The sequence below is a fragment of the Amblyomma mixtum genome, chromosome 8 (genome assembly GCF_055824585.1).
Source record: "Amblyomma mixtum isolate Tamu chromosome 8, ASM5582458v1, whole genome shotgun sequence".
Taxonomy (NCBI): Eukaryota; Metazoa; Arthropoda; class Arachnida; order Ixodida; family Ixodidae; genus Amblyomma; species Amblyomma mixtum.
Genome location: NC_143019.1, coordinates 87,770,455 through 87,794,478, shown reverse-complemented (window position 1 = coordinate 87,794,478; position 24,024 = coordinate 87,770,455). Strand labels below are relative to the sequence as shown.

Here is a 24,024-nt window from a genome sequence, read left to right as displayed (position 1 = left end):
ATCTGCAGAGGTAGCCTTTGCGGGCATTCGAGTGAAATGTGAAACGTAACGTACTATAACCTTTGAAAGCCATGACTTGTCATAGTCATTTTGCACTTGCAATAAGGGAGTAATTACTCATTGGCATCCACGCGAGCGCAGCCATATCAAGAATATCAATCGTTTCTTATCCCCATTTAGTTTCGCTGTTAACTTGCTGGGAGAAAGAGTACCCCCTTGCAGCCTCAAAGGACAAACTCGAGCTGCCTTATTTCGAAGTTGCTTCGAACTAGGTGTCCTTAGGCGCGTCCGTGTGGCAGCGCGCGTGCTCCCTTGGAGTAATGGAGCTTTAGTTCAAAGTACCTTCACAGTGACCGTGTGACAGGGGTATAAAACGGACGTCTTAAAGAAGTTTCCAAAAGTCGTCTTGCCGTCGACGTCTATGAGACATTTCAATCTAGCGCAAGACATGTGAAGCCATTTCAAGCTGTTCCAGGACGTTTCTAACACATTCTGTGTTCTGAAGTTCAGCGTCCACAGATGTAGCCAGCCGGAAGAAGCTTAAATATACAAAGTCCTGGCATGATAAATTTCACCACTGTTCATTGCATTTAACGTACTTCCCAAGACCTTTGCATCAGGCGAGGGAATTGTCGAAATGGCTCCTCTGAAGACTTTTGCAAATCAGTACCGTTGCTGCAAATCCCCCCTGCTAGCGCCAAGTGCGCACGATAGTGCAGTGAGCAAGCACTATGCCGACACCCAGGAAGCGCTCATTGCGCAGGTCTAAAGAGAACCGATTATTCGATGTATTGAATCATCGTTTGTCGAAAGTGATAGAGGTTACTAGCATGCATACATTGACCCTCCTTCTTCGCACGATCTATTATGAATGTGGTCACACTATAACCGCCATACACAAGAATGTGCTTTTTATTACACCGCGAAAATACCGCGGTAACATTTTAAAGGCGCGATATATTACTATTGAGGATACCATTAGCTCGTTCTGGCATTCCCGCAGGTACTGCCGCCACTGAAATAAATAGGCGCGTGGAGATTGTAATGTTTATTTTCTTCGTCGAGCAACACATCAACTTTCCCTAGCAGCTGTGATGGATCAGTCGTTATGGTGCTCGGTTGCTGACCCGAAAGACGCGGGCTCAATCCCGACTGAGCCGGTCGCATTTCGATTGAGGCGAAATATGCTAGAGGCCCGTGTAGCGATGTCAAGCGCTTAATAAATAATCCCAGACGATTGAAATTATCCGGAGCCCTACAGTACGGCGTCCCTGATAGCCTAACTCGATTTGGGACGTTGTTACCCCCCCCCCCCCCCCCATAAAGAAAAAACAATTACGTTCTCTGCTAGCAGAAAGCAGCATATGACTTCGCTAGACAGCTCCTCGAAAAACGAATCTTGTTCCGCGATGTACTTTGCTGCAATACGGATGTAATGCGCACTGTTGAATCAGTATGCACAGCTAATCTCCTTGTGGTCTAGTGGCGGAAAAATAGGCACGCTTACTACATACGGGGCACGTGCGCCATATGTAATAAGCGTACCTATTTTTCCTCTACTAGACAAAAATGACATTAGCTCTACACAGTATTCGCACTGCATTCGTACAACAGCCGGGTTTAAAAGCCACTTGACATTCGCGTACACAAGCTGCGCAGCAGCGGTTTGCACTGCACAGCAACGCTGTTAACGATGGCTCCGAAGGCCCGGAATGGCAGCCTAAAGCCCCTCGATACTTTATGGCAGCCGTCCTAGTGGCGCCACCTGTTGCAGGCAGAGCGAACTGCTTTTTGATGCCTGGACGCCACCATCTTACTTTGCTGGTGGCGCCCCGTATGAGCCAAGCCTAAAAAGCCGGCACCGACGCAATCGTGGGCGGTGCGTACGGGGATAATGCAGCGGCTACTGCGCGATGCTTGTGAACGCTGCCCGGCAGCTTGGTGTTTTTCGGTGTTCGTGAAATGAGAATATGGCTGTTTTTGTTTAAGTTAGCCAAGAAACCACATATTCCGAGTAAGAGATCGTCACTGCTACACGCCGGAAGAAATTGTAAGCAGCAGTAGCGACCAGAGCGACGCCGACGGGCTTACTACCCAGATGACTTGCTTTATCTATTGTAGAGCCCATATTTCCAATTATGAATTGTAACTAACTGCAACTGCAACTGCTGTGCATACAAGTGCACAGTGCGGGAACTGCATGCGTAGCGACCGATCACGCGATGCAGGTGTACTAGGGCTTTCCGCAGTACAGCTGCATCGCGCACTCATCACCACGTAGTGAGGCTTGTTTCATGTATGTATCTCCCGATGGGACCTGTCACGACTTAACAGTGTGCTACCTTCATATCGCATGAAAAAATTTTAAGTTTAGCAGAACAAGTCACATGCGTATCGTTCACTATTATGCAGTTTGTAATCCTGTCCCGGTCTACATGAAATCATATGTCGTGTCTTTTACCTGCTGAGCTATGCCGTGGTATTGGGCTGCTGATTTGCCTCGTCCATCTCGGGGTATTGAATGCGCGCCGAAAAGTATTTTCGCAACTCGTTCTGATCGAAGTAGATGATCGTGCTGAGCGGCAGCCTCAAGAGCTCTCCTATTTAACAGACGTTGGGGAAAAACTAGCATTGGGAATTAGCACCGAATTCAGGTTACTAACTTTTGTGTGCACTGTGGGAACGGTCACTAGTGCCGAGATGTTGCTTGTGTTTTGTGCCGAAAGATATTGCTATTTTCACCATCCTCTCTCTTTAATTATTTTTTCAGAGATTGCTCGTATACACACATGCGTTGGAATTCGTCGAATTGCTGGATAAAGTCAAGGAGTGGCCAGAAATTTGCAGCGCACTGTATTGTGACGATATTGTAATTGCAATGTACATACCGAGTTCGCGTTGGAGGACCTGCCCATAGTACGTTAAAGTTTGGTTTGGTTTATTGGGGTTTAACGTCCCAAAGCGACCGAGGCTATGAGAGACGCCGTAGTGAAGGGCTACGGAAATTCCGACCACGTGGGGTTCTTGAACGTGCACTGACATCGCACAGAGTACGTTAAAGTGATGCCGAGGCACCGCGGTCATACCAGTGATAATTAACCAGGTGAAATTTAACAGAAAACAGAGGTAAATTTACTATCGCTGTTACGACATGGTCTCACTAATTTCACGGTAACGAAAAGAACTTATTAAACAATGCGTGACGCGATAAAAAATCAAAAATCAGTTGTCCAGCGCTCGTATCCCCGGTTCAACAGAAGTACCGGACTTTCTACCGTTCGCCTGTCATTCCCGAAATGGGTTGAACATATCCGAAGGTTTGTAATTGGTACGAAGACGTTCCCATTTGCGCAAGACGTCTACTGGCAATTTAATTCCTGGTCGGCGGGATATTGGTGTAACAGAAATATGTCGGAACTGCATTGGGACTGATTTTGCATGCTTCCCGCACATGCTTTCGGCAATCCGCTTCCAATTTCTTTGGTTATTTGTGCAGTCCATAGTCACGCAGTGCTGTCCCGACGACCTTGCAACCGAGAACGGCATTGATGAAGGGATAGAAATCTTTAAAACGGGGAAAGTCTGTCAAAAAAGGCTGCTCTGCAATGCAGAAAGCGCGCGACTGCACAGCCCACTCGAGGCTGGCAACAATGGAGCGGCGGAAACGGAAATGGGTATTGAAGCCAAGGTATGCGGTTAGAGAGTATTTTCCTCCTCCCCAGTTTGTCTTCACTAAAATGATGAATAGACAAGCGTCAGGCCGTGACGTCACGGAGATGCGGCAGGCGCTGGAGTCAGCAGTGACTTTCGTTCTGTAGGCAAAAGCCGGTAGCGTGTGCCTTGGGTATGTCACGCTTCAATATTCCGGCGAGTTGTGGTGCGGGTGGTTGAACCGCAATGCTGAAGAAAGGCAGCGGCACAAGTTTACACAAGTTTACCGGACCTATATATGGGCCAAAGCGATGCGCAGCGTCCGTGGAGCGGGAAAAGTTCGGCGACGGATCGGATGCGCAGCTAGTATTGCATTTGTGCATCGAAATATGACAGTTTGCGTCTCTTAATCCGCATGTTTGGTCTTCGTTCGCCCGGCGAAGAGAGCAAGAATCAACGTCTGCGGCTTGTTCGCGTTCTGTCCGGCTCTCATTATGAGAAGTCTGGACGCGACATTCCATGTGGGTGGGACCGTAAAATGAGCGCAGGGGACCGTTTTCAGGTGGCAGTCATACGTCCCGGGCATGCATCTCTTCGCGCTAAAAAAAAAAAAAAAAAACAGCTGCTACCAGTCGCCTTCAGCATTCATCGGGCCACTAAGCGCGACGTTTGAAGCAGCACTGTAGTCCGGTAATAGGAATATATGACGTGTAGTTTTTTCTCTATTTTCGCTTCCACGAGCTTCAACATGTACGTTTTTTCACCACCTATCCTAGAAAGCGATTAAACATCGCTAAGGTATCGGCAAAATCATGCAGTGTTATATTTCCAATATTAACTGAATTTTACAATTGCTGGTCAATCAGAACCTGACGAAAGCAGCAAATACTGTACAAAAAACCAGTTATCAAGCAGAATAAGCTAGGCCTGCAAGCAGAATGACTTAAAATATTTAGCTCTGCAGAGAAACGTAACTTCGTTGTAGCTCGAGGTAAACTATCCATTCGCCTGTGCACCTCTCTTAAAGCTAAGCGAATGAAAAAGCATTTTTTCAGACATTACCAGTGAAGATCGCATTTGCATGACTCATTCAAAGTAACTGCATGCTTCAGTGTCCAGTAGTGTTCGGCGTTCTCCGCACTGAAGTGGCTGGACGAGAGCAGGCACATCACAAAGGTTCGTCATGGGAAAAAGCTGCCTCGCGTCGTGCATCCCGTCGTTCTTCTTCTTGCACTTAGCGATCGGGTATGCTGTACTGCCCCAAACGTCGAGACTGCAGACCTGTATACCTCGTGCTTTCTCGGTTTCATTTAATAAGTGAACCTTGTCGACCGTAGCCGCGCCTTTGCTGCCGAATATAGGAGCGCAGAAGGAAGCCTATGCAGCCCTTCGCCAGATAATTCCGTCTGGCTAACAGGCTGAAAAAGTGCTTAACTGCTCTCCGGTCACTAAGAGCAATGTCTCTTACCACGAGCTACGCGCACGCTCTGAAATATGCGCGTACGCGAGTTGGTTTCGAAGGCAGCATCGCTTGGCGCGGGGTGGGCATGCTACGTTTTTGCCTACACCCCGCGTCGCTGCCGACCGCAGCGCCACCTTTGTTTACAAACATGACGCTTGTCTATATAGACAGGACGAACTGGCGGGCTAGTTGGCTACACGTCTCTTTTTCTGAGCGCACGAAAACGGAACGAAGACTGACAGAAAGGACAAACACAACAAAGCTCCGTACTGCAACTGATTTATTTGCTTGCGATACGCCCACATTTATGCAATGTATCACTGGCACTCGCAGAAAAAGTACAAACATCACGGTGATATGCCTGGCTACTCCTTGATAGCGGTGATGGCCTTCGTGCTAAGAACTAGGCCACGTCATAAACGCAAAAAAAAAACTGTATCCAGAGCGAGTAAACACGTGTAAGGGCAACCTTGGCAACAGCCGTTACTGGGGCATTATGTCTAAGATTTGACGCTCCTTTGTACTTAACTGCACAGAAGGAGTGCTGACACAATTATCTTTTAGTTTATAGATTTCACTAGCTTCAATAATCTCCCTTGTGGTTCTTCGCACGACGGCCATCACCGCTATCAAGGAGTAGCCAGGCATATCACCGTTTTGCTTGTACTTTTTCCCCGAGTGCCAGTGATGCATTCTATAAATGTGAGCGCATCGCAAGCACATAAATCTGTCAGCCAATCCGCGGACGTGCGCGGATGGGTTCCCTCTCGATACCGAAGCTTCGAGCCATTCTCACCACCGTCGCCTGCCGGCCCCGACCGGTTCCCTACCGACCTGACCGGTTCGACGTGGATCTCGCATGCCGGCTCGACGATGCCGTGCGCGCCGTGGCCGATGTAGCAATCAGCCAGAACGCATCGCAACTCCGGGCCAGGGCCTGGCACGCTCCGCGGGACCTCGGCCATGGAGCCACCTAAGGGAGCCCGGGACAGCGGGCTGTAACGCCCGCAAGGACCCCGTGCCTTGAGCGCGGACCATTCCCTTCCCCGGGACGTAGACCTGACGCACGCCTATGCTCGAAGCGCGACACTGTCAGCTAAGCGCCGCCTACACGCGCGCTGCCGCTGACGAGCAGCGCCGAGTAATGGCCGCCTCTCCCGTCCCTACGTAGCGCAGAGATAGACGCGGCATGCCGGCCACTTCCGCGAAGCAGCCGCCAGCAACCATGCGGCGGGGCGACACTGGGCCACAAACTCAGCTTGCCCGCACTGGCAGAGAGAACGCCATGTGGCCACTTTGCTGTCCACTTCAGTGGTCCCTCCCTCCAGGCGGGCAGTTTGCGCGGTGGTTAAGGCTGAAACCGCGCTCCCTGCACAGCATGGCCAACCACCGTGCTAACGCTCCTACGCGCAGGTGGCCGTCCAAGCCAAGCCGCGGCAGAAGCCGCAGCAGCAGCCACGCGGCCAGACAGCGGACCTGCCCAGCGCCGCACAATACGCCACCTCATCAGCTCCCCTCTTCAGTGGCCAGCCTCCTGATGCGCAAACTCTCCTTGTGGAGAAAATCCTTGCCGCCGTGCAGCCGGTTCTGGTGGATCTCCCGGAGGGATCTGATTCCACACGGCGCTGCTTAGAAGAAACAGCTCTTGCCTCACAGATTGGCCCACACCATGACTAGTCGCCGGGCACCTCCCCCCCACCCCCCTTCCCTCGTATCCCATCCATTCTTCAGTGGAATGTACGCTCCCTTGCGGCACGATATCCCGAGGTCCGTGTGCGCGTGTCGGAAGACACGCCCGAAGTGGTCCCGCTTAGACGTACGTTCGCACGCAAGACGGGGCGCCCCAAATGCGGCTGACAGGCTACGGGGGCTACGACTCACCCACGACATGTGAAGAGGCGTCTTGTGATCCCTCCCACAAACCCGGGAAATCTCGGTGTGCTGTGAATGTGCGGCGCGATGTACAGCACGTCTTCGTTGGTTCGGCGGCGGCGACGTGTGAGTGTGTGGCGGTGACAGTGCGCGTCGGTGGTGTTTACACGTCGGTGGCTTCTGTCTACGTGCGCCCAGTTGCGTGGAAACTGTGGTTTCGTGCAGTGTCATCATGATGTGCCCTGCGACAGATCATCGTGGGTGATTTTAATGCCCACCACTGCGCGTGGGGCAGTGCGCGCGGCGATGACCTGCACGACGCAGCTACGCAACTGTGCCTCACCCTCCTCAACACCGGCGAGCCCACCTTCCGACGACTCGGCACACCTGGCTCCTGCATCGACGTCTCCTTCGCGTCCAGCGGCATCGAGGCAACCTGGCATCGAGCCCCATCACTGTGGGGCTCGGATCACTGCTCCATCCTCATCGAGCCCACTGCTACGGAAGCGCGCGCTAAGCGCACCGGCTCCAGCGCACCGACTTCATCGTGAACTGGAGCCGCTTCCGCAACGAGGTTGATGCTGCAGCCGCATCCGGTGCAGAATGTTTCTCCGGCCTGGCCCGAAGTGCGCTCGCAGCAACGCGGCGCGCTGAGGCCCGGGCAGGCCAACCCACGCTCGATAACAAGCTTCCCGAACTGCGCGCCATGCGAGACCAAGCTGACCGACGCACCGACAGACCAGAAGTCTGGAGAGTGCACAACCGCCTGGATGCGGCAGCGCGGCGGCACGCGAACAAACTGTACCGCCAGCAGTGGGCCTCGCTCTGTCAGAGGATGGAGGAAGACAGCAGCTCGTGGCGGCTTTTTGCCACCTTGCGGCGCATCACGCAACCGCAGCCGAACCCTCAGCCGCTGGCCGGCTCCCTAAGCATCGCCGGGTGGCCCTGCTGCTGATGATGATGTGGTCACACCCTTCACAACGGGAGAACATCTGTTATTATACGCTACCGGCCTGGCAGCAGGAACTGCGCGACTATAAGGTTGCTAGTCTTCCAGCTGCGACGCTGCCGCTCTCCGGAAGCTTGCGTGCGGACCCGGAGGGGCACGGGTCTTCTTCTGGCGGAAATAAAGTTTCTTCTTCATCATCTGTTATTAGAGTCTGACCAAAATGTACAAGAAAACAAATAAAACTAATAGAATAAACATGTATTCAAAAATAAAAGAAACGGACGGCATACAATGCAGCACTGAACCCCATCATTCATAGCCGCGCACGAAGGCCCACCACTGAGCTATAGGCGACGCTTACTGGCCGCTGCCGATTTCATCTGCCCAAAACCGAGCGATGGATGGCTGGATAGGAGCGCCCCCTTTGAAACGGGGTGGTGCCAATTGCCACCATGCTCAGCTTTTCTTTCTTTACTTTTGTTCAACTGTGTTGTTAGTTCAAATTAAGATTCTCCATCTTCTTTTCCTACGGTTTCCTACACTTCTCACCTCATGTCACATCTCTGATTTTCATCCACCAATCCTCTAATCGCTTTTTGATAACTTCCACTGCAGATTTATTTGGATGACCATTGCCATCTTTAAACCTTAGGGCCTCAGGAAAAGTGACTGTGCCTGCATCGACATCCGGATGGATACCATCACATTTGATTATGAGGTGTTCAATTGTTTCCACAGATCTACAACACACTGCACATGTGTCATCTTCGTTAAATTTCTCTTTGTAGCGGTGCGTTCTAAGACACCCTGACCTAGCTTCAAAAAGTAGGGCACTGTCTTTTGAGTTATCATAGAAAAATTCTTTCCTGATCTGCCTTTTCCAGTATCGATATAGTTCTACACTACGTTTCTTTTCCATTTAATTAATCCAATTTTTTTCGTCCCCGTTTTTAACCTGTCGTTCAATGCTCTTTCTTTCTCCGTCCTCATGACTGGCATACTTACTTGTTAGTTTTCTAGTTCTTTTCCGCCACTGTGAGTCAACGCTCTTTCTGTATAAATATTTAAATACCTTTGCTGCCCACCTGTTATCATCCAATTTTCTCAGGCGTTGTTCATATGGTATTTTACTCTTAGCTTCCCGTGCTTCGAACGATATCCAGCCCATATCTGCCGTGGACACCTAGTGCTAATCTTCCAACAGCTCTCTGATTTACGTCTAATCTCGACCGAACTTCTGCCCTTAAGCACAGAACCGCATTGCCGAAAGTAAGCCCCGGCACCATTATTCCTTTTCAAATACCTCTTAGTACTTCATATTTGTTGTACCCCCATAATGCCCTATGTTTCATTATCCTGGCATCTCTTCGTCCTTTTGCCCTAAGAGACTGTTCATGCTTTTCCGTGTATATCTGCCCTTCCTTTAGCCATATCCTGAGGTATTTGTATTCGGCCACTTTGGGTATTTCGTGGCCTTGTATCGTAAGCACCTGATCAGTTGTATCGTTAAAAATCATCACACCTGACTTAGTTGCGCTAAAACTGAATCCTAGAGCGTCTCCTTCGTCTCCACAACAATTAACTAAAGTTTGTAATTCTTCCTGGCTATCTGCTATAAGTACGATATCGTCCGCACACATTAAACACGAGAGACGCTGCACAACTACATTTCTGCCTAATCTGTACGACAGGTAGGTTATAACCTAGATTACTTTCTTCTAGCCTTCTTTCCATATTTACCACATAAAGCATGAACAGCAGCGGTGATAGAGGACAACCTTGCCTTAATCCTTTGTGCAACCCCACAGTTGTGGTAGTTTTTTTTCCCTTACCATGTAATTTCAACTTTATTATCTCGGTAGATTTCCTGTAGAAAATCAATTACCTCATGACCGATACCTAAATCTTTTAATATGCTCCACAGGAGTTCCCTGGTCACGTTATCGTATGCACCGCTTATGTCCAGAAAGGCTAAATACAGAGGTTTGTTTTCCGCCTTAGCTATTTCTATGCATTGGGTAAGCACGAACAAGCTATCATCTAAGCGCCTACCCCTTCTCAACCCATTCTGAAGTTCCTTTGCTTCGGGCAGGGGAACTTCCTCCGCCACCTTGGCGTCCTCCACTGGCGGCGTGAGAGTCCGCGGCAACGGAGGACGAGATGCTCTACATTTTCTGCCTCCGCTCCGCACACTCGACACATCGTACACGTAGCGTCTGTCTCGAAGTGGCTGCGGTAATCCAGTGTCCTGAGAGCCCCGGCACGAGCCTCAAAGAGGAGACTGCTGGCCCCGCTGTTGTCGTACAGCGGCACCGACTCGATTCTCATCTTATGCAGCCGGTAACTTTTCCTCCATGTGTGTGGCCCACACCTTCTGCTCGGCCTCTTGCACGCGACCACGAACTTCAGTTGCCCACTTGGTCGCGGAATCAGCTTTAATTCGCTCGGGAAACAAGCCATACTTCTTTTCTATCTGGTAGATGCGGCTCGTCCTCGACGTTCGGGGGCATGTAGCGGCCAGGTAATCAAAAACTCTGCGAGCGCAGCGGTCTCGGGGCAAAAACTGTAGGCGGTCGTGGTATGCCAACTTGCTCGATGCCTCGCGGGCGTCAAAGGTTGACCACCCCATGTCTCCTTGGATAGCCTCGATCGCCACCCGGCCACGGCGTCCGAGCGCGGTGCGGCCCACCTCTCGCTGTCGCTTCTCCAACCAGTCCCAGGTAGCCGCCGAGAGGCACACCACAGCATTAGCGAACGTCAGCCCCGGCACATGAGCCAGCTTCCACGGATCTCTCACCATCAGGTACCGATTGTAGCCCCAGAGGCATCGGTGACGCAAGATGGACTGCGCCCTGAGAGAAGCCTGTCGAAGATGGGATTCACGTAAAAACCCTGCACGAAGCATTTACTCTTTCTCGCTCGCAACAAGGAACGCATTACTTTTTGATCTCGGATGTAGGCGGCGCAAACAAGAGCGCTAGCCTTGATAGCGTTGCACCTGATTCATGAAACGGAGTGTTGTGGATACCTTCACATTCTACAAAGACAATATAGAAACGGCGGATGAGGTTGGCCGCCACGCCCGCCACCTGCACCTATATGATGACGGATTCAATAATCACCGTAATTATATCAGAGCGTGAACTCTCCCGCATTCTCAGCCGCCAGAATACTGGAAGATCATGGCCACCCCAGCACACTGAAATGCCTCGTCTGCCACCGGGATATCAAGGCTTGAAGAAAACGAGCGCGCCCATGGCGCTACCCGAGTTCTCCTCCACAGCTCTTCTCCATCCAGTGAGATCTCACAGATTCTCATCTGCAATTAACGCGTGAATTAATTTTTTTTTCTGTCCATTAGTGAAAGCTGCGTCTTGTATAAACCATAACGTTTCTCAGAGAAACAAACTGGTTGCAAGTTAATTGCACAATGTGCACATCGTTTATGTTCTTTGTTTGTCCTCGTCAGTATCCCACAACCGTGTTGCAATCTTCATTACATCTCAGCCGCATCTTTCATCAGCAACTTTCCACAACAGAGCAGATGCTTAAATTTGTTTAATTCGCGTGGCATTTACGGCATTCATCCTATGCCAGATTTTATTTTTGTGCGTATTTTCGTTTGCACCCACGTGTCAGAAACTTTTTTTTTTTCATTCCAAATGTGCGGAACTCCTGCCGCCCAAACACGATGGGAAATAGAGGAGTATGATGACCATTATGATGAGCTTAAAATAGGCAATGGCGTTTTTGGTAAAAGAGCACATGGCACAAAGTGTTTTCGTGCACACAAGATGGGGTGAAATACCCATTTTTCGAGAACTTACCCCATAGAAGCCGGACACTAGGCCATAGAAACACTTGTACCCGTTGAGTATATAACCACTGGGTAACCGGCGGCACGGGAGGACCGAATCCCGCTCTTCGCGGTTAAGAGACGGACGCTAAAACCACTCGGCCACCGCTGAAGTGAAATAGCGGAGTATTTAACACTGTTTCCAAGTTTAGTTGCATCCTCAAGAATCGTATCGCAAAAGTCATGGCTCTGAGCTGTCTTATGAAATGGTCGCTTTGTCTCATGACCTGAGTTCAACGAAAAAAACTGGTAATGGCGGAATAAACGAGGACACGGAAGGCACACGAAAGACAGGGCTGACGCCATGAACATTCTTGATGGAACAGCGCAAAACATCGGGACAAGAGACAAGCGCTGACTTACAACTGGTTTTTATTTCGAAGAAACATTGCTTCTTATACCTTCTTCACCCTCTCAAAAAGCACATGCGTCGCAACCATATCGTTCAAGCGTCCACAAAAAAGCATAAGACAAATAATCACAGATATTTATAATCACATTTTTAACATGTCAAATTCTTTCTTAGTCAAAGCTACAGACGGCGTGCTGACACCATCGTCGCGCAGACTCGCTATCGAAGCTGCCTCGATTATTTCCCGGACTAACTGGTCTTTGTGATTAGCCAAAGCTTTGCATTTTTGGAAAACCGGTGCACAACTAGTTGAAGGGCAATCTCTGCAATGGATTCCCAGGTTCCTGCAAGCTTGCTCGAAATTATTTTTGTGTTCTAGCAGCCTTTCATTCATGCACCTGCCAGTCTGCCCAATGTACTGTTTACCGCAAGTCACTGGCAACGAATAAACAAGGCCTTCGGTGCACTCCAAAAAGGGGGTTCGATGCTTTATCGTGCATCCCTGCTTCTTTTTGGTCGGATCGGAGTTGACTCGTCTGCACAGACTTTTGAGTTTATTAGGAGCAGTCATCACTACATTCACGCCAGCTTTTCGACCTATGCCTTTCAGACGATGGGAAATATTGTGAAGATACGGAATTGCTACTACCGGCCTCCTTTCTTTCTGTTTCTGTGCATAATCTTGCTGCTCGGTCCCGATGTTTTGCGCTGTTCCATCAAGAATGAATAACCAACATGCCCAAGCTGCTGTCCTGGCCATGAACATGAACCAACTCGCCCAAACTAGAGTTTTACTTGACCATATTTCTCCTACAATGGGCCCTTTCCTCTTTTGAAGCTTCCGCACCGAACCTGCCATTACTAACGTCAACCAACTCGCTCAGAGTTTTACATGCCCCGAGTACCCGCAGGCGGCAAAAAAAGGCGGCCAATGATCCTTATTGATTTCTCTGAAATTATTTGCATTGTTAATTTCAGTACATCCTCCACCGCATAGGTATTCAGCTAAATACACGTATCGCTACGTGTTTTTTTAAGGCACAGAGACCTGAAGCGCAGAAAAGAATAGCCTGTTTTTGTTTCATATTGCATTTATAAGAAGTTTGAAGAATAAACTCCGAGACCTGCAGCTATAAAGCATTTAGCCCTGTGTTGAAGGAAGCGTCTCTGCCTGAAGATATAAATAAGCGGCGCGTTCTACTTTAGCTGAGGTGTGAAGAGAATACGGGTGGTTCACTTTATATAGAAAAAAAAGAAGCGGACCACCTTGGGTCGATATGAATAGGTTGAGAAACCTTCGCAGTTCGAAGTTCACCCACCTCGTGAGAGAAGTAAATGCTCCTGGACAAAGATCGTCAAAATAGTCGTAAAGGACGTAAGGGACGTGCTGAATGCTTTGAGATGTTGACTGAGTGCAAAGGCAGTCCTCTTCTTTGACAGTACGTCGTACAGTTTGCGAGGACTGTCGGAACATGGAGTGCAATGGATGTAGTAAACTCGTGAGTACAAGAGGGTTATTCGAGTGTGGGTAAACTTACACCGACAGAGAAGAGGATGAATGGAGACGTCGCTAAGAGGCAAATCAATTTTTATTGCTCGTCGCATTTTCATGTACAGTGGCAGTACAGAGCGCTTGTTCAAGCTTGGAGAGCTAAAAGACAGCGAAATGCACTGCGCGGACAGAAGCACTTGGGTAGACTCGCGCGTACAGCGCGCACAAGATATGACGATGAACGAATACGAGAACTTGTGCAAAGGCTTCTATGGATCACAACCGTCGTTCTGACCCCGAGTCTAACGGGCCCGCTTCGCGGCTTCAATGCAGTCGTTGCGATAGCGGCGCTATAATTCGGTGTGGTATAGTACTTCGCGTGCTTTACATGCGGCATAGCTAGTGAGGTTGTTCTAACATGGTGCAACATTAATGTCGTGAAATGCGCGCTGTGCAGTAATGCATGCCGTGAAGGGCCAAAAACATGGCCGACATCACCGCACCGGCTTCGTGGGGCTGTGGGCGTCTAAAGTTTCCGCGGTGCATGAGGTGGCGTCTGCCTTCTACAAAAAAAAAAAAAAAACCTCGGACAACTGTTAGAAAATGAGTCGAAAATGGAGCAGCTATAGTGTTTTCACCAACTCTCCTTTGAGTTGGAGGTTGCGCGGTGTAATCCAAAGGTCCAATACACTTACGCCCTAAGGACTTCTAGTTATTCGAGCTTTTAGGCTGGGCAAACTCTACCGGCTTTATGGGATATCTGTGACCATGACATCATACTGGTTGCCATTCCTTGGATATTTCAGCGTTTGAAACAAAAATCACGCCATTCGCATGTGGCAGTCATAAAGCGAATAACGTCGTGGAATGTGAATCGGAAGAGGATATCCATGTCTATAGCATCCAATAGATGGTGCTGGCTTGCTTTCGAAACGTCGAAGGTACATCGGTGCTTACGTGTCAGTACATTAACAACCTGACGTTCTAAGACGCGCAGAGATCTTACACACATTGAAAACTCGTTATTTATGAGGGAATAAATTCTTTCTGTTGTTGTCTGTGTGTTTACTACATACGATATCACGTTCTTACAACCGCGTAAGCTGGGCACACAGTTTCTACTTTTACGCAGTTTTCATACAAGCTCGAGATAGTGACAAATATGCATTTTTAGATTTTTAACTGCATGGTATCTTAATCGCAGTAGTGCTGTCTGCATTACGACATTGGCTTCAATATAGCAGGCAGGGACCACTAATACACGAATGCACAAATTTATGTGGAGACAACGTCGCCGAGCTTAGTGCAATGCAGGTATACTGGCGAAAATCAGACACTGGCCACCATCGTGCTCGACGTAGCTCTGTGCCTATCCGCCAACAATTTTTATTTTGCAGTATGTCGGCTCAAACAAATCTGTGACCTCAATCATTTCAGGCCCCTTCTAAACTGCACTTTCGAAATGGGCAATACAGTTTTTTTTACTAGTTCCTACTACTATCTGCAGAGCACAGCCAGTCGAATTTCTGGTGTACACAGACAGTAATCGCACATCAGTACAAACGAAGCAGGGCTTTCTTTTACAGTTTTCAGTTACCACAGCGGTGTACGTCTCCTTACTAAATAGTAACAATGACGCATTATCTCTCTATGCTCGGACGTAATACGTAAAGAACGAAGGCGCTGTACTTAGTGGGTATCGTAGAAACCGCCTTTACATATGCCTTCCGTTATACGTGGATTTCATGTGCTTATGGTGGCACTATTTCAAACTTGCATTCACATAAAACACTTTATACGACTATTTGTTTAAAGTGGGCGCCACTGTAGTGAGTACTGTGGGCGTGTGTTGTAACCTTTATTTGGGGATTCATTACTTGCTCTCTTTGCTAGCGGCAGTTCCAAGCCTAAGTCTGCAAATGACATTTCTTACTCGGTATACCATCCCTAACGTCACAGACATCGGCTACAGAGACAAAAATAATGAGCGCGGAGACGAGAAGCTAGAGCGCACTGTCCTTAGCCTTTTAATATAAGCTCTTATGTGCCTGGCTTCCGGCAGTCGGTGCTGTAGTCACATACAACTCAAGAAGGAAGCCGCTTTTCCCCGTCAAAAGAACACCTTCCAGCCAATGGCGTCGGCCGATTCTCATGATCCTGCTAGTGTGACAATGCAGGCAGTAGCAGATGAAAGGGGACAGTCATTTCTTTCCATGGTCCGGGATAGACCCCTTTCTCTATTGTGGCGCCACTCCCTGCATTGTCACGCTAGAAGGCCCATGCAAATCGGCCGACGCCATTGGCTGGAAAGGGGGTGCCTTTGACGGGGAAAAGCCGCTTCGTTCTTGAGTTGTATCCGACTGTAGGGGGCGCTGTCGCACATGAAAACAATGCAGCAAGAAAATATGGCGCAAGTATACCGCTCTGTAGGCGACACGGTTAAAAATACAGAAAAAAATATCATGATAGCGGCGCCTGGGGGATGTTGGCTCTTTTTTTTTTAAAAAAAATGAATAGTTAGTCGACAATGCTTTGTAATGATAATTTTTTTCTTTTTCACCGCACTATGGGCTCTGGAGAAGTCGTATTTAGCGCTTGTGGCCGAATGCTGCACTGCTGAGCCCTCCAGCGTCATGCACGACAGCACGCTGCATGTTGAGCAGCATGATTACTCTGACCAGGACAAAACAGCAGTGATGATGCAGCTGGCAAGTATTAAATTTCTCAAGTCAGTCGAAGATAGGTGCCGGTGTGTTTTTCCGGAAAGCTTCGCCTGCATTTTTTTTATATAACGACATGAAGGCAACAATGATGTCAGGGCACATCTCTATATGCCGTCGTTGCATCAGGGCTTATATATGTTGGCATATACTGGGCGGATACATTTGTATACGCCCTGTGTATGCTCTGAGGACTGTAAATAAACCTTTTTTACCTACGAAAGGCTTTCTAAATGCTGAGCATTTACACGCGTTCTGGGAACTGCATCTTATAGGGAAGCTGTAGGACGGTCATTAAGGGACACAGCAGAAATGTTCTACAAGTGTCCCTTTTATCTGTCGAGTATGGAACACGCAAGAGGACTTTGGCTAATATGCCACGAGCAAGGAGCAGCGACATGTACAGTTGTGTGTAATATGAAAAGGAACAAACGTTTTGCACAAAACTGAATTTTCTGGTTATTTCACCACTAAATTCGACTATGACATATGGATAGTACGCGCCAAGAAAAAAAGCAGTTAGATTAACAGCAAAAAGCTGTGCGTGTCACACACGAATATAGAATAACCAATGAATGAATGCTGGAACTTTGTACCCTCTCACGTTGCTCACGACTGTACATGTTCATTTCACTTTGCATTCTTTTCTTATTTTCGCTTTCCCTCGGCAGAAAAAAAAAAACTCTGGTTACAGCGTACTTCATTGCTCTGGCCTTTATTCCTTAGCTCTCCCTCCCAAAGGTTGCCTCCTCTCCACTTACATATTTGGCTCCTTGTCCCTTGACAAGGTTCTCCGCTTATTCTCCCCATCGAAGCTACACCGGACTTCGGACAAGGGACATCCTTGAGGGAATCCAGTCGAAAAAACTACAGAACCGTGTCTGAAAACACGACAAAATATTTTGTAGTTTGGTCGTACGACAGATTTTTATGTTATTTGTAGTACTTTTCTGCAGTGCTTTTCTGTAGTCTCAAGTTCTGTAGTACTTTCCTGCATCAACTACACAAAATTCTGTTGTTACTACAAACATTTCTGTTCTTGTTTCAAGTTTTGGTCAAAAACATTACAGAAATTAAGCAGTGACGACAGAAACTTTTCTGGTGCGTTTTTCGACTGGGAATGCGTAAGGGCCGGCCTTGTAAATGCTAAGCGTTCAGAAAAGAAAACAAAAAACAAAGGGCGAGAGTGGCAGGTTGCCAGCGGTGAGATACACCTGCCGGGAGTGCTTTGACCACCTTGCCCAAGTTTCACAGGGATTGTTTCTGCTGATGCGTCAGAGCAAGACGGATGATTCACTTAAGCGTTTCTAACACGTGCAGTCAGTGCAGCAAAGTCGTAACGAGTGGTGACGTTAAGTACGACGACGGCAAAAAATATATGTTGGGTCACTTAGCAGTCGGCTATTTATGCTCGCGCTGTATCGCAGCTGTAAACGAAGCATGCAATGCGGGCATGAATGTCTGAGAGAAGAGAGTGCGACTATGACGACACGCTGGACACATTGAAGGACTCCACTTTGGTAGCCCTGTTTATGTGTTTTCGTCATCTCTTTAGTGCTCACTTTCACACCTCTGTCTTGTATCGCATACAGTACATGCTATGCAATGGCGTCTATCTTCTTTACAGTTGGTCGACATTCTAAGGGCATTACGGGGGGTTGAAGTATGGGAGATTATTAGCAAGGTTGCCTAGCTGGAATGGGCTTGATGATTGAAACAACTCACGCGACGTGCCAGAATCGAATGGCTGGTCCGCTAGGGCCCTCCTCCGCAGTTTGTGTGCATGTGCCCACAGGTTTTCGAAGTATAGAAGCGAGGAACAAGATAAATTTTCTCGCTGACAGGGGGCGCGACCTCATATTGGTGCATGGCGCAGCTGGTAGCTCAACGAATTGCTGAGCGTACGTTCGAGTTGACGTCTGCATGCTTAGGTTGTAAAGTAGTTACGCTTTTCATGACTCGCGTATTCCGGAAACTTCTGCGGGCATCTACATCTGTCTCAGTTGCGGCCTTCTCTTTGACGCACCTAGATATCTTTTCTGCAGTGCACATCATGAGGCACTGTAAAGTCTATGCGACGTAAAGGCGCTATTACTTAAGTAGAGCCTACCTCACACTGCTTCAGCTCAACTTTGCCGACGTGAAGCTTATTCAGTCATCCCAAGCGGAATAACGAGGTCTTGAAAGCGTACTTTTTTTTTCGTCGATAAGTTGCATAGAGACAAAACGAGGAGCCTATACAGGACAAATATGCAGTTCTTTCACATCCTCTTTCTGCAGGCCTCGATAGAACCGACAAATAAATTACTGGCTACCGGAGGCTTATCTGGAGGTCCACTACAATCATGGCAGCTTTCAGCACAGCCGTCTCTATGTGAACAGCAAGTTTTTTAAACGCGTTCACGTCGTCCACATCCATTGCAGGAGGATGACACTGTGCCTCCGAATGCTTCGGAGTTGGCATATTACGATAAAATTTTGGGGCAAAAAAAGAAATAGACTCTTCCCTGCATTACTAGTGGCGATTTGCTTCTGATGCGCATCCTTTCACACACATTCCTAGTGTCATCACTGCATATAAGTGATTTCAAGCTCACATAAGCGTTAGCGACAGTAGTCGAAGTCATATACGATGTTATTCACTGCATGTGCTCTCGAAAGAACGGCCGTAATCAAGGCAGAAGGCCAAACGATAGCAGTCGCGAACTTAACGACTTGTTGAATCGAGTGACAGTGTCCTCAGAGAAGCAAGACGTCGTTTCGTCGGGCTTATTAAGAGTACACATGATAAGGTGGAGTGAAGGGCATGTCGCTTGAGCATTAACCGGAATGAAGCGTTTAGTTCAACGGACAAATGGAAAAAGACTAGGAGCCACGAGACATCGGGCACCGTTTTTTCACCGTGTTCTGCAGTTAATTCCGAAGTAAGGCCTGTCTTTGGCGAGGCGACCTTGCTTTGCTTAGCGGGTTAGTTTTATTTGGTCAGCATGATGACATTGCAGGTAAGACCAAGTGCGGCCGTCAAGAAGTAAATAAATAAACGGACCTCAAAGAAATCTCTCTCATTAGCAGTGGCCGTAAAAGAAAATCAGACAAGTAATTCTCGTTTCTCTACGCAAGGTGGCCTTAACAAAGACATTCCCAGGGCTTACGCTTTTCCGAAACGTCGCCGAGCTCTTCCTTAAGGGACACTTACACTCGGTTCAAAATTTTGCGGTGCCACGTCCAAAAATAGAGACATTTAGAGTAGGGTTACGATATCGGTTATGTGCATAGGGCAACTGCTGGACGCCAGTGCTCAGGCATAGGACGATAACGCCGCTCTGGTCATTGTCCGGCGCACGCGCACTGGCGCACCGCTATTACTCTATGCATATAACCGATATGGTAACCCTGCTCTTATAGTCCCTAATGAGTGCACAGCTAAAAAATATGCAGCGGAATAACGCCCTCTCGAGCGCTGAGGCTTGTCCAGTTCAAGGCGCCTTCGCAGGGTCCCAGCGTGAGTGCCCGTTGCAGGGGCAGTGGTTAGAGGAGCATCGCGGGACCCGTCGCCGGCTTGAAGCGTTGGTGGAAGCGGTTCTCCTTCTGTCTCCACTGGAGCGCCTTCATCCTCAGCTGGTCGTGCACGCTTCGCCGGATGAGCTGCGCCTCGCGACGCTTGGCCGCCACGTGCTTCGACCAGCGGTCCTCGCGCACTGGCAGCCCGAACTCCTGTCAGGATGGAAAGGTTGGTTGGTTTATGGGGTTTAACGTCCCAAAGCGACTAAGGCTATGAGAGACGCCGTAGTGGAGGGCTCCGGAAATTTCGACCACCTGGGGTTCTTTAACGTGCACTGAAATCGCACAGTACACGGGTCTCTAGAATTTCTCCTCCAAAGAAATTCAACCGCCGCGGCCGGGATCGAACCCGCGTGTTTCAGGAAAGGGAACGCTCGGACTCAGTTTCCCAGGTCCCAAGGACTCACTTCATTAACTGGCTAGTATATGGGTTGCACGATGGCATACGACATTTCTTTTTTACGTCTGAGTGCAAATCCTTTTCAGACCAAAAATTAGGCTGGTTTAAGCGCGACTTGAACTTAGTTATTCGAGCGACAGCTTTGTTAAGCATGGTTAGCCTGGTCCCTGCGGCGAACAGTTGACGCTCTCGAACCGGCGCGCGCTTCATCCACAGTGAGACTGAACGACCAGCGCCGGCGGAGCAGCTGTTAAATCTCCGCTAGTGACGCGGCACCGCAGCGGCGAGGTTCCGAGCGAGCGCAGTTGCGACGCCTCTCCGCAGTGGGTCCCGTGACGTCACGTCACGGGACACAAAACCGCTTCGCCGGCTGAAGGTGAAACGCGCGCCACATTTGACCTTGGGAGTTTGCCTCGAGGAGTACAGCTTTCGCTCCAAAACACAGGGGCGCCGTTCTTCTGGCGCCATACGGCATGGTAACCGAGTGCTTTCGGCCTTTTGAGGGGCACAGGACGTCCGGGTTGTTGCTTCTCAGGCTCCCAGAAAACACGAATTGTTGCCGAGTGTTGCCACTTATTAGCTATGTTTCCCATACAATGTCAGTGCTTTCTGTTTAGTTTTTAGACTGTTACCCCACGTTACCGTCTGTTTTTGAGACGAGCCCCGGGAATAATCCCCCTTCACGCCTGTATTCAGTTCTACCTGTCTTTTTGTATATGTCGTTTTTTATTATTGTTTATCCAGCTTTCCCGAAATACTGTACCATAATATTAAGCTCTGTTAGTTTTTTGTCTCTGTTACATTTTTGTCGCACTGTTTGTTACATATGTTGCACTGTTTTTTTTTTTCACTGCATCACTCCCCCTCTGTAATGCCCTCTGGACCAAGAGGGTAACTTGAAATAAATAAATAAGCAAGTAGACAATAGTGTCAAATGACGATCGTACAAATAAGGAATTTCGCAAGAAAAGAGCAGACACGAGAGAAAAATTTGCGATAGATGAAGAGCGAAATGAAGGCTCGAAAAAAAAACGACAAATCAAGCCAGCGAATAAACAAGTAAACGCAGGAACAAGGTGACAAAAAAAGAAAATAACAATAACAAAAGCACACCACAAAGAGGCAAATGAAAGGAGGTGGCTAAAAGACCGTGGCTGGACAGCGGTACCTTTCCATGCTCTCGCCATGGTCTGGGCGGCGGAAGTTGACTTCCGGCGGCCACCGCCCTCTCAGTGCGTCGGTGCGCCTTGGAGGGCGGCGCGGGCGTCGATGAGGCGGCCGCAGCGGTCCGCTTGGCAATCGCTGCTTCCGGCCTGTCTTCCTCCTCCTCCTCGTCGTCGGCCTCCTCGTCCGGCTCGTCCTCGTCGCTCTGACTGCTGCTCTCGCTGCTTCCCGGGTCATCCTCGTCTCTCTGTTCGTGGTGTGCGCCCTCGCTGTGCTCTTCGGCAGAGTGGTCGCCACTGCCATCGTCGCTCCCGTCACTCACGGTCCTGCAGTCAGCGTCGCCGCCAATTTAGCCGGTACACAACCACGTCCATGACTAACATTGTTGGACAAAAATTTTTAAAATTGGAAAATTTTAAGGTACTGTTATGGAAATATTGCAGGTAATGACCCATTATTCCGACGTGTAGCAACATCTTTCTTTTAAAGTTGTTCCATCGCTTGCATGGAGCAGTTAGGACCGCCATAGAAAGTCAATGGGGAGCGCTTTTCACAATCGCAAAAACGTTAATAGCAAAAAAAAAATGCAAGCCTGTTGACGGGAGATCTGCGGTTATACTGGTCGTTAGAGTGAAATCTTAGAACATGTGAAAAAAAATTGTTGTCATAAACATTTTCCGTGCAAAAATTCAGGGGGCACTTAAAGGGAGACTGAAGCACGTTTTTTGAAAATCGGGCTGGCAGCGGCATCCTATAGTTTTTCATGCTGTATACTGGAATATCGCATCCAAATAAGGCAAAAACAAGCGCGAATTGCCTTTTTTAGCCGAAATATGCGGCCTGTGCCGCGGGGCACGCCGCGCGGCGCGCCGCCGCCCGTGATTGGTCAAGAGAGGTCGTGACGTCACTTTGAGGACTGGAGAAGCTGCCGATGCGGATCCGGCGCTGCGTTGAGTGCATATCGCAGCTTTCCGTGTCGTTGTAAAAGCGAATACGGCGACTATTTTTTTTACTGACCTCCGAAGAAAAGGATACTACAGTTTGCTCATTCTACGTATCGTCTGAAACCAAAAAAGACACAAGCAAAAAATTCTACGCCTAGCACAAGCATACGCCAGCGTCAAAGACGCGATGCAAACCATGCGTCAAAGGTGCCAGCACAACCTCGGCTCGTATTCTCGGAAAGGAATGGGTGCGAACAATACTCAAGTCAATTACCACCACCGAACGCCTCCTGGCTCGCCCGAAAGAGCTTCATCCGAAAGAAAAGGCCCAAAGCACTATGTACAAAAAATCCTGTTCTCAGTACCCGGCGTTGCAGGTTGGGGCAAGAAAGTATTTCAAGGAAACGGTGAAGGAGCACAAAGTTGGTGTCAAAATTAGCGAAGCGCAGTCGCCAAGCACTGCGAGGCATGTGACCACAAGATAGTGACGCAATCATAGTGCGCTGGAAACCAAGCCAAATACGCGCACAAGGCTGCTGCTTCACTCATGGCGCGTTCAGCAGATGCCATAAAATATTAATCGCTGCCTCGGAAACGTACGCCCTTCCTAGATTTGCAGTTTAGGTTCAGTGAAGTAGTTGCCAACTATATGTGTGTTTAAAAGCCAAGCTAGCTGCAACTCGCCCGCTGCCTCAACTTGATGAAGAAACCGAGTAAGGTTGCGGTTTTTTCTTGGAAAAACTCGGTTGGCATTCATTTCTCTCATAAATTTGCATCCGAAATCAACGTCGAACGCTTTCATTTTAATTGCTTAGCTACGATTAAACGAGATACCGCATATGAAGAGCTTCGATGCTTGCTTGCTTTGCTTTATTGTGCTTTGCTCTGCTTGCTTGCTTGCTTGGACACGTCGAACCGAGTATAAAATCACTAACCGAGCCTTGCTGAGCACGTCTCAGGTGGTCTGGCCGCACCTAAGCTGAGGAGAGCGACACATGCTTGAGCCTCTATAAGGTTTCTTCATGGGCTAAGTGAGCATGTTTCTACTTTTAAAAAAGGCGCTTCTTCGGAATGGTGACACGCCTCTCATGCGCGAGAAAATCGAAGGAACTGTCACATGGTTCAGCCGCGCCTTTTCGACAGAAATCTCCAGAGGCCACATTAGGGACAAGCTCTGCATGTAGCCGCTCTTACGAAAGTGCTTCGAGCAGAGTAGGCTTGCTTTGGTCAGCTTGAATTCTTCGTCACAGCAGCGAGCGCTTGCGCTGCGAGCTTTTGATCTTGCTAAAAACAGTGGAAGACGACACAGTCTCGGCCGTATTTGTTCATGGAGACGAACGCAGAGTAGTACCTCGTGTTGAATCTGATTCGCAAGGTCGGCTGACACGCTTTGTACGTCACAACGCACGCAGCACAAGAAACAACGCGCGCTGAAAGCTCGCTCGGGTGCGCTGAAGTATCCCCGGGTCCTCAACGTGACGTCACGTTGGCCGACATGGACGAGGTTTCCCTCTCCGCTGTTCTCCTCACCTACGCTCGCGCGGGGCGCGGGAGATTTGAACATCGCGTTTTTAATTGGTGATTGCGCCACTGTTTTAGCC

General features: G+C 48.9%; 1 protein-coding gene across 1 annotated transcript in view; it reads right to left on the bottom strand.

Annotated features, from left to right (window-relative positions):
- Positions 1-13,713: 13,713 nt before the first annotated feature.
- LOC149333393 (uncharacterized) overlaps positions 13,714-24,024 on the bottom strand; it is an 80,541-nt gene continuing 70,230 nt past the window's right edge. The window contains exons 5-6 of the mRNA XM_089558643.1: positions 21,484-21,805; positions 13,714-20,068 (exon numbers count right to left, since the gene is read on the bottom strand). Of these exons, the coding sequence (XP_089414769.1) occupies positions 19,883-20,068; positions 21,484-21,805 (508 nt within the window). The 3' untranslated portion in view covers positions 13,714-19,882. The remainder of the gene's footprint in view (positions 20,069-21,483; positions 21,806-24,024) is intronic.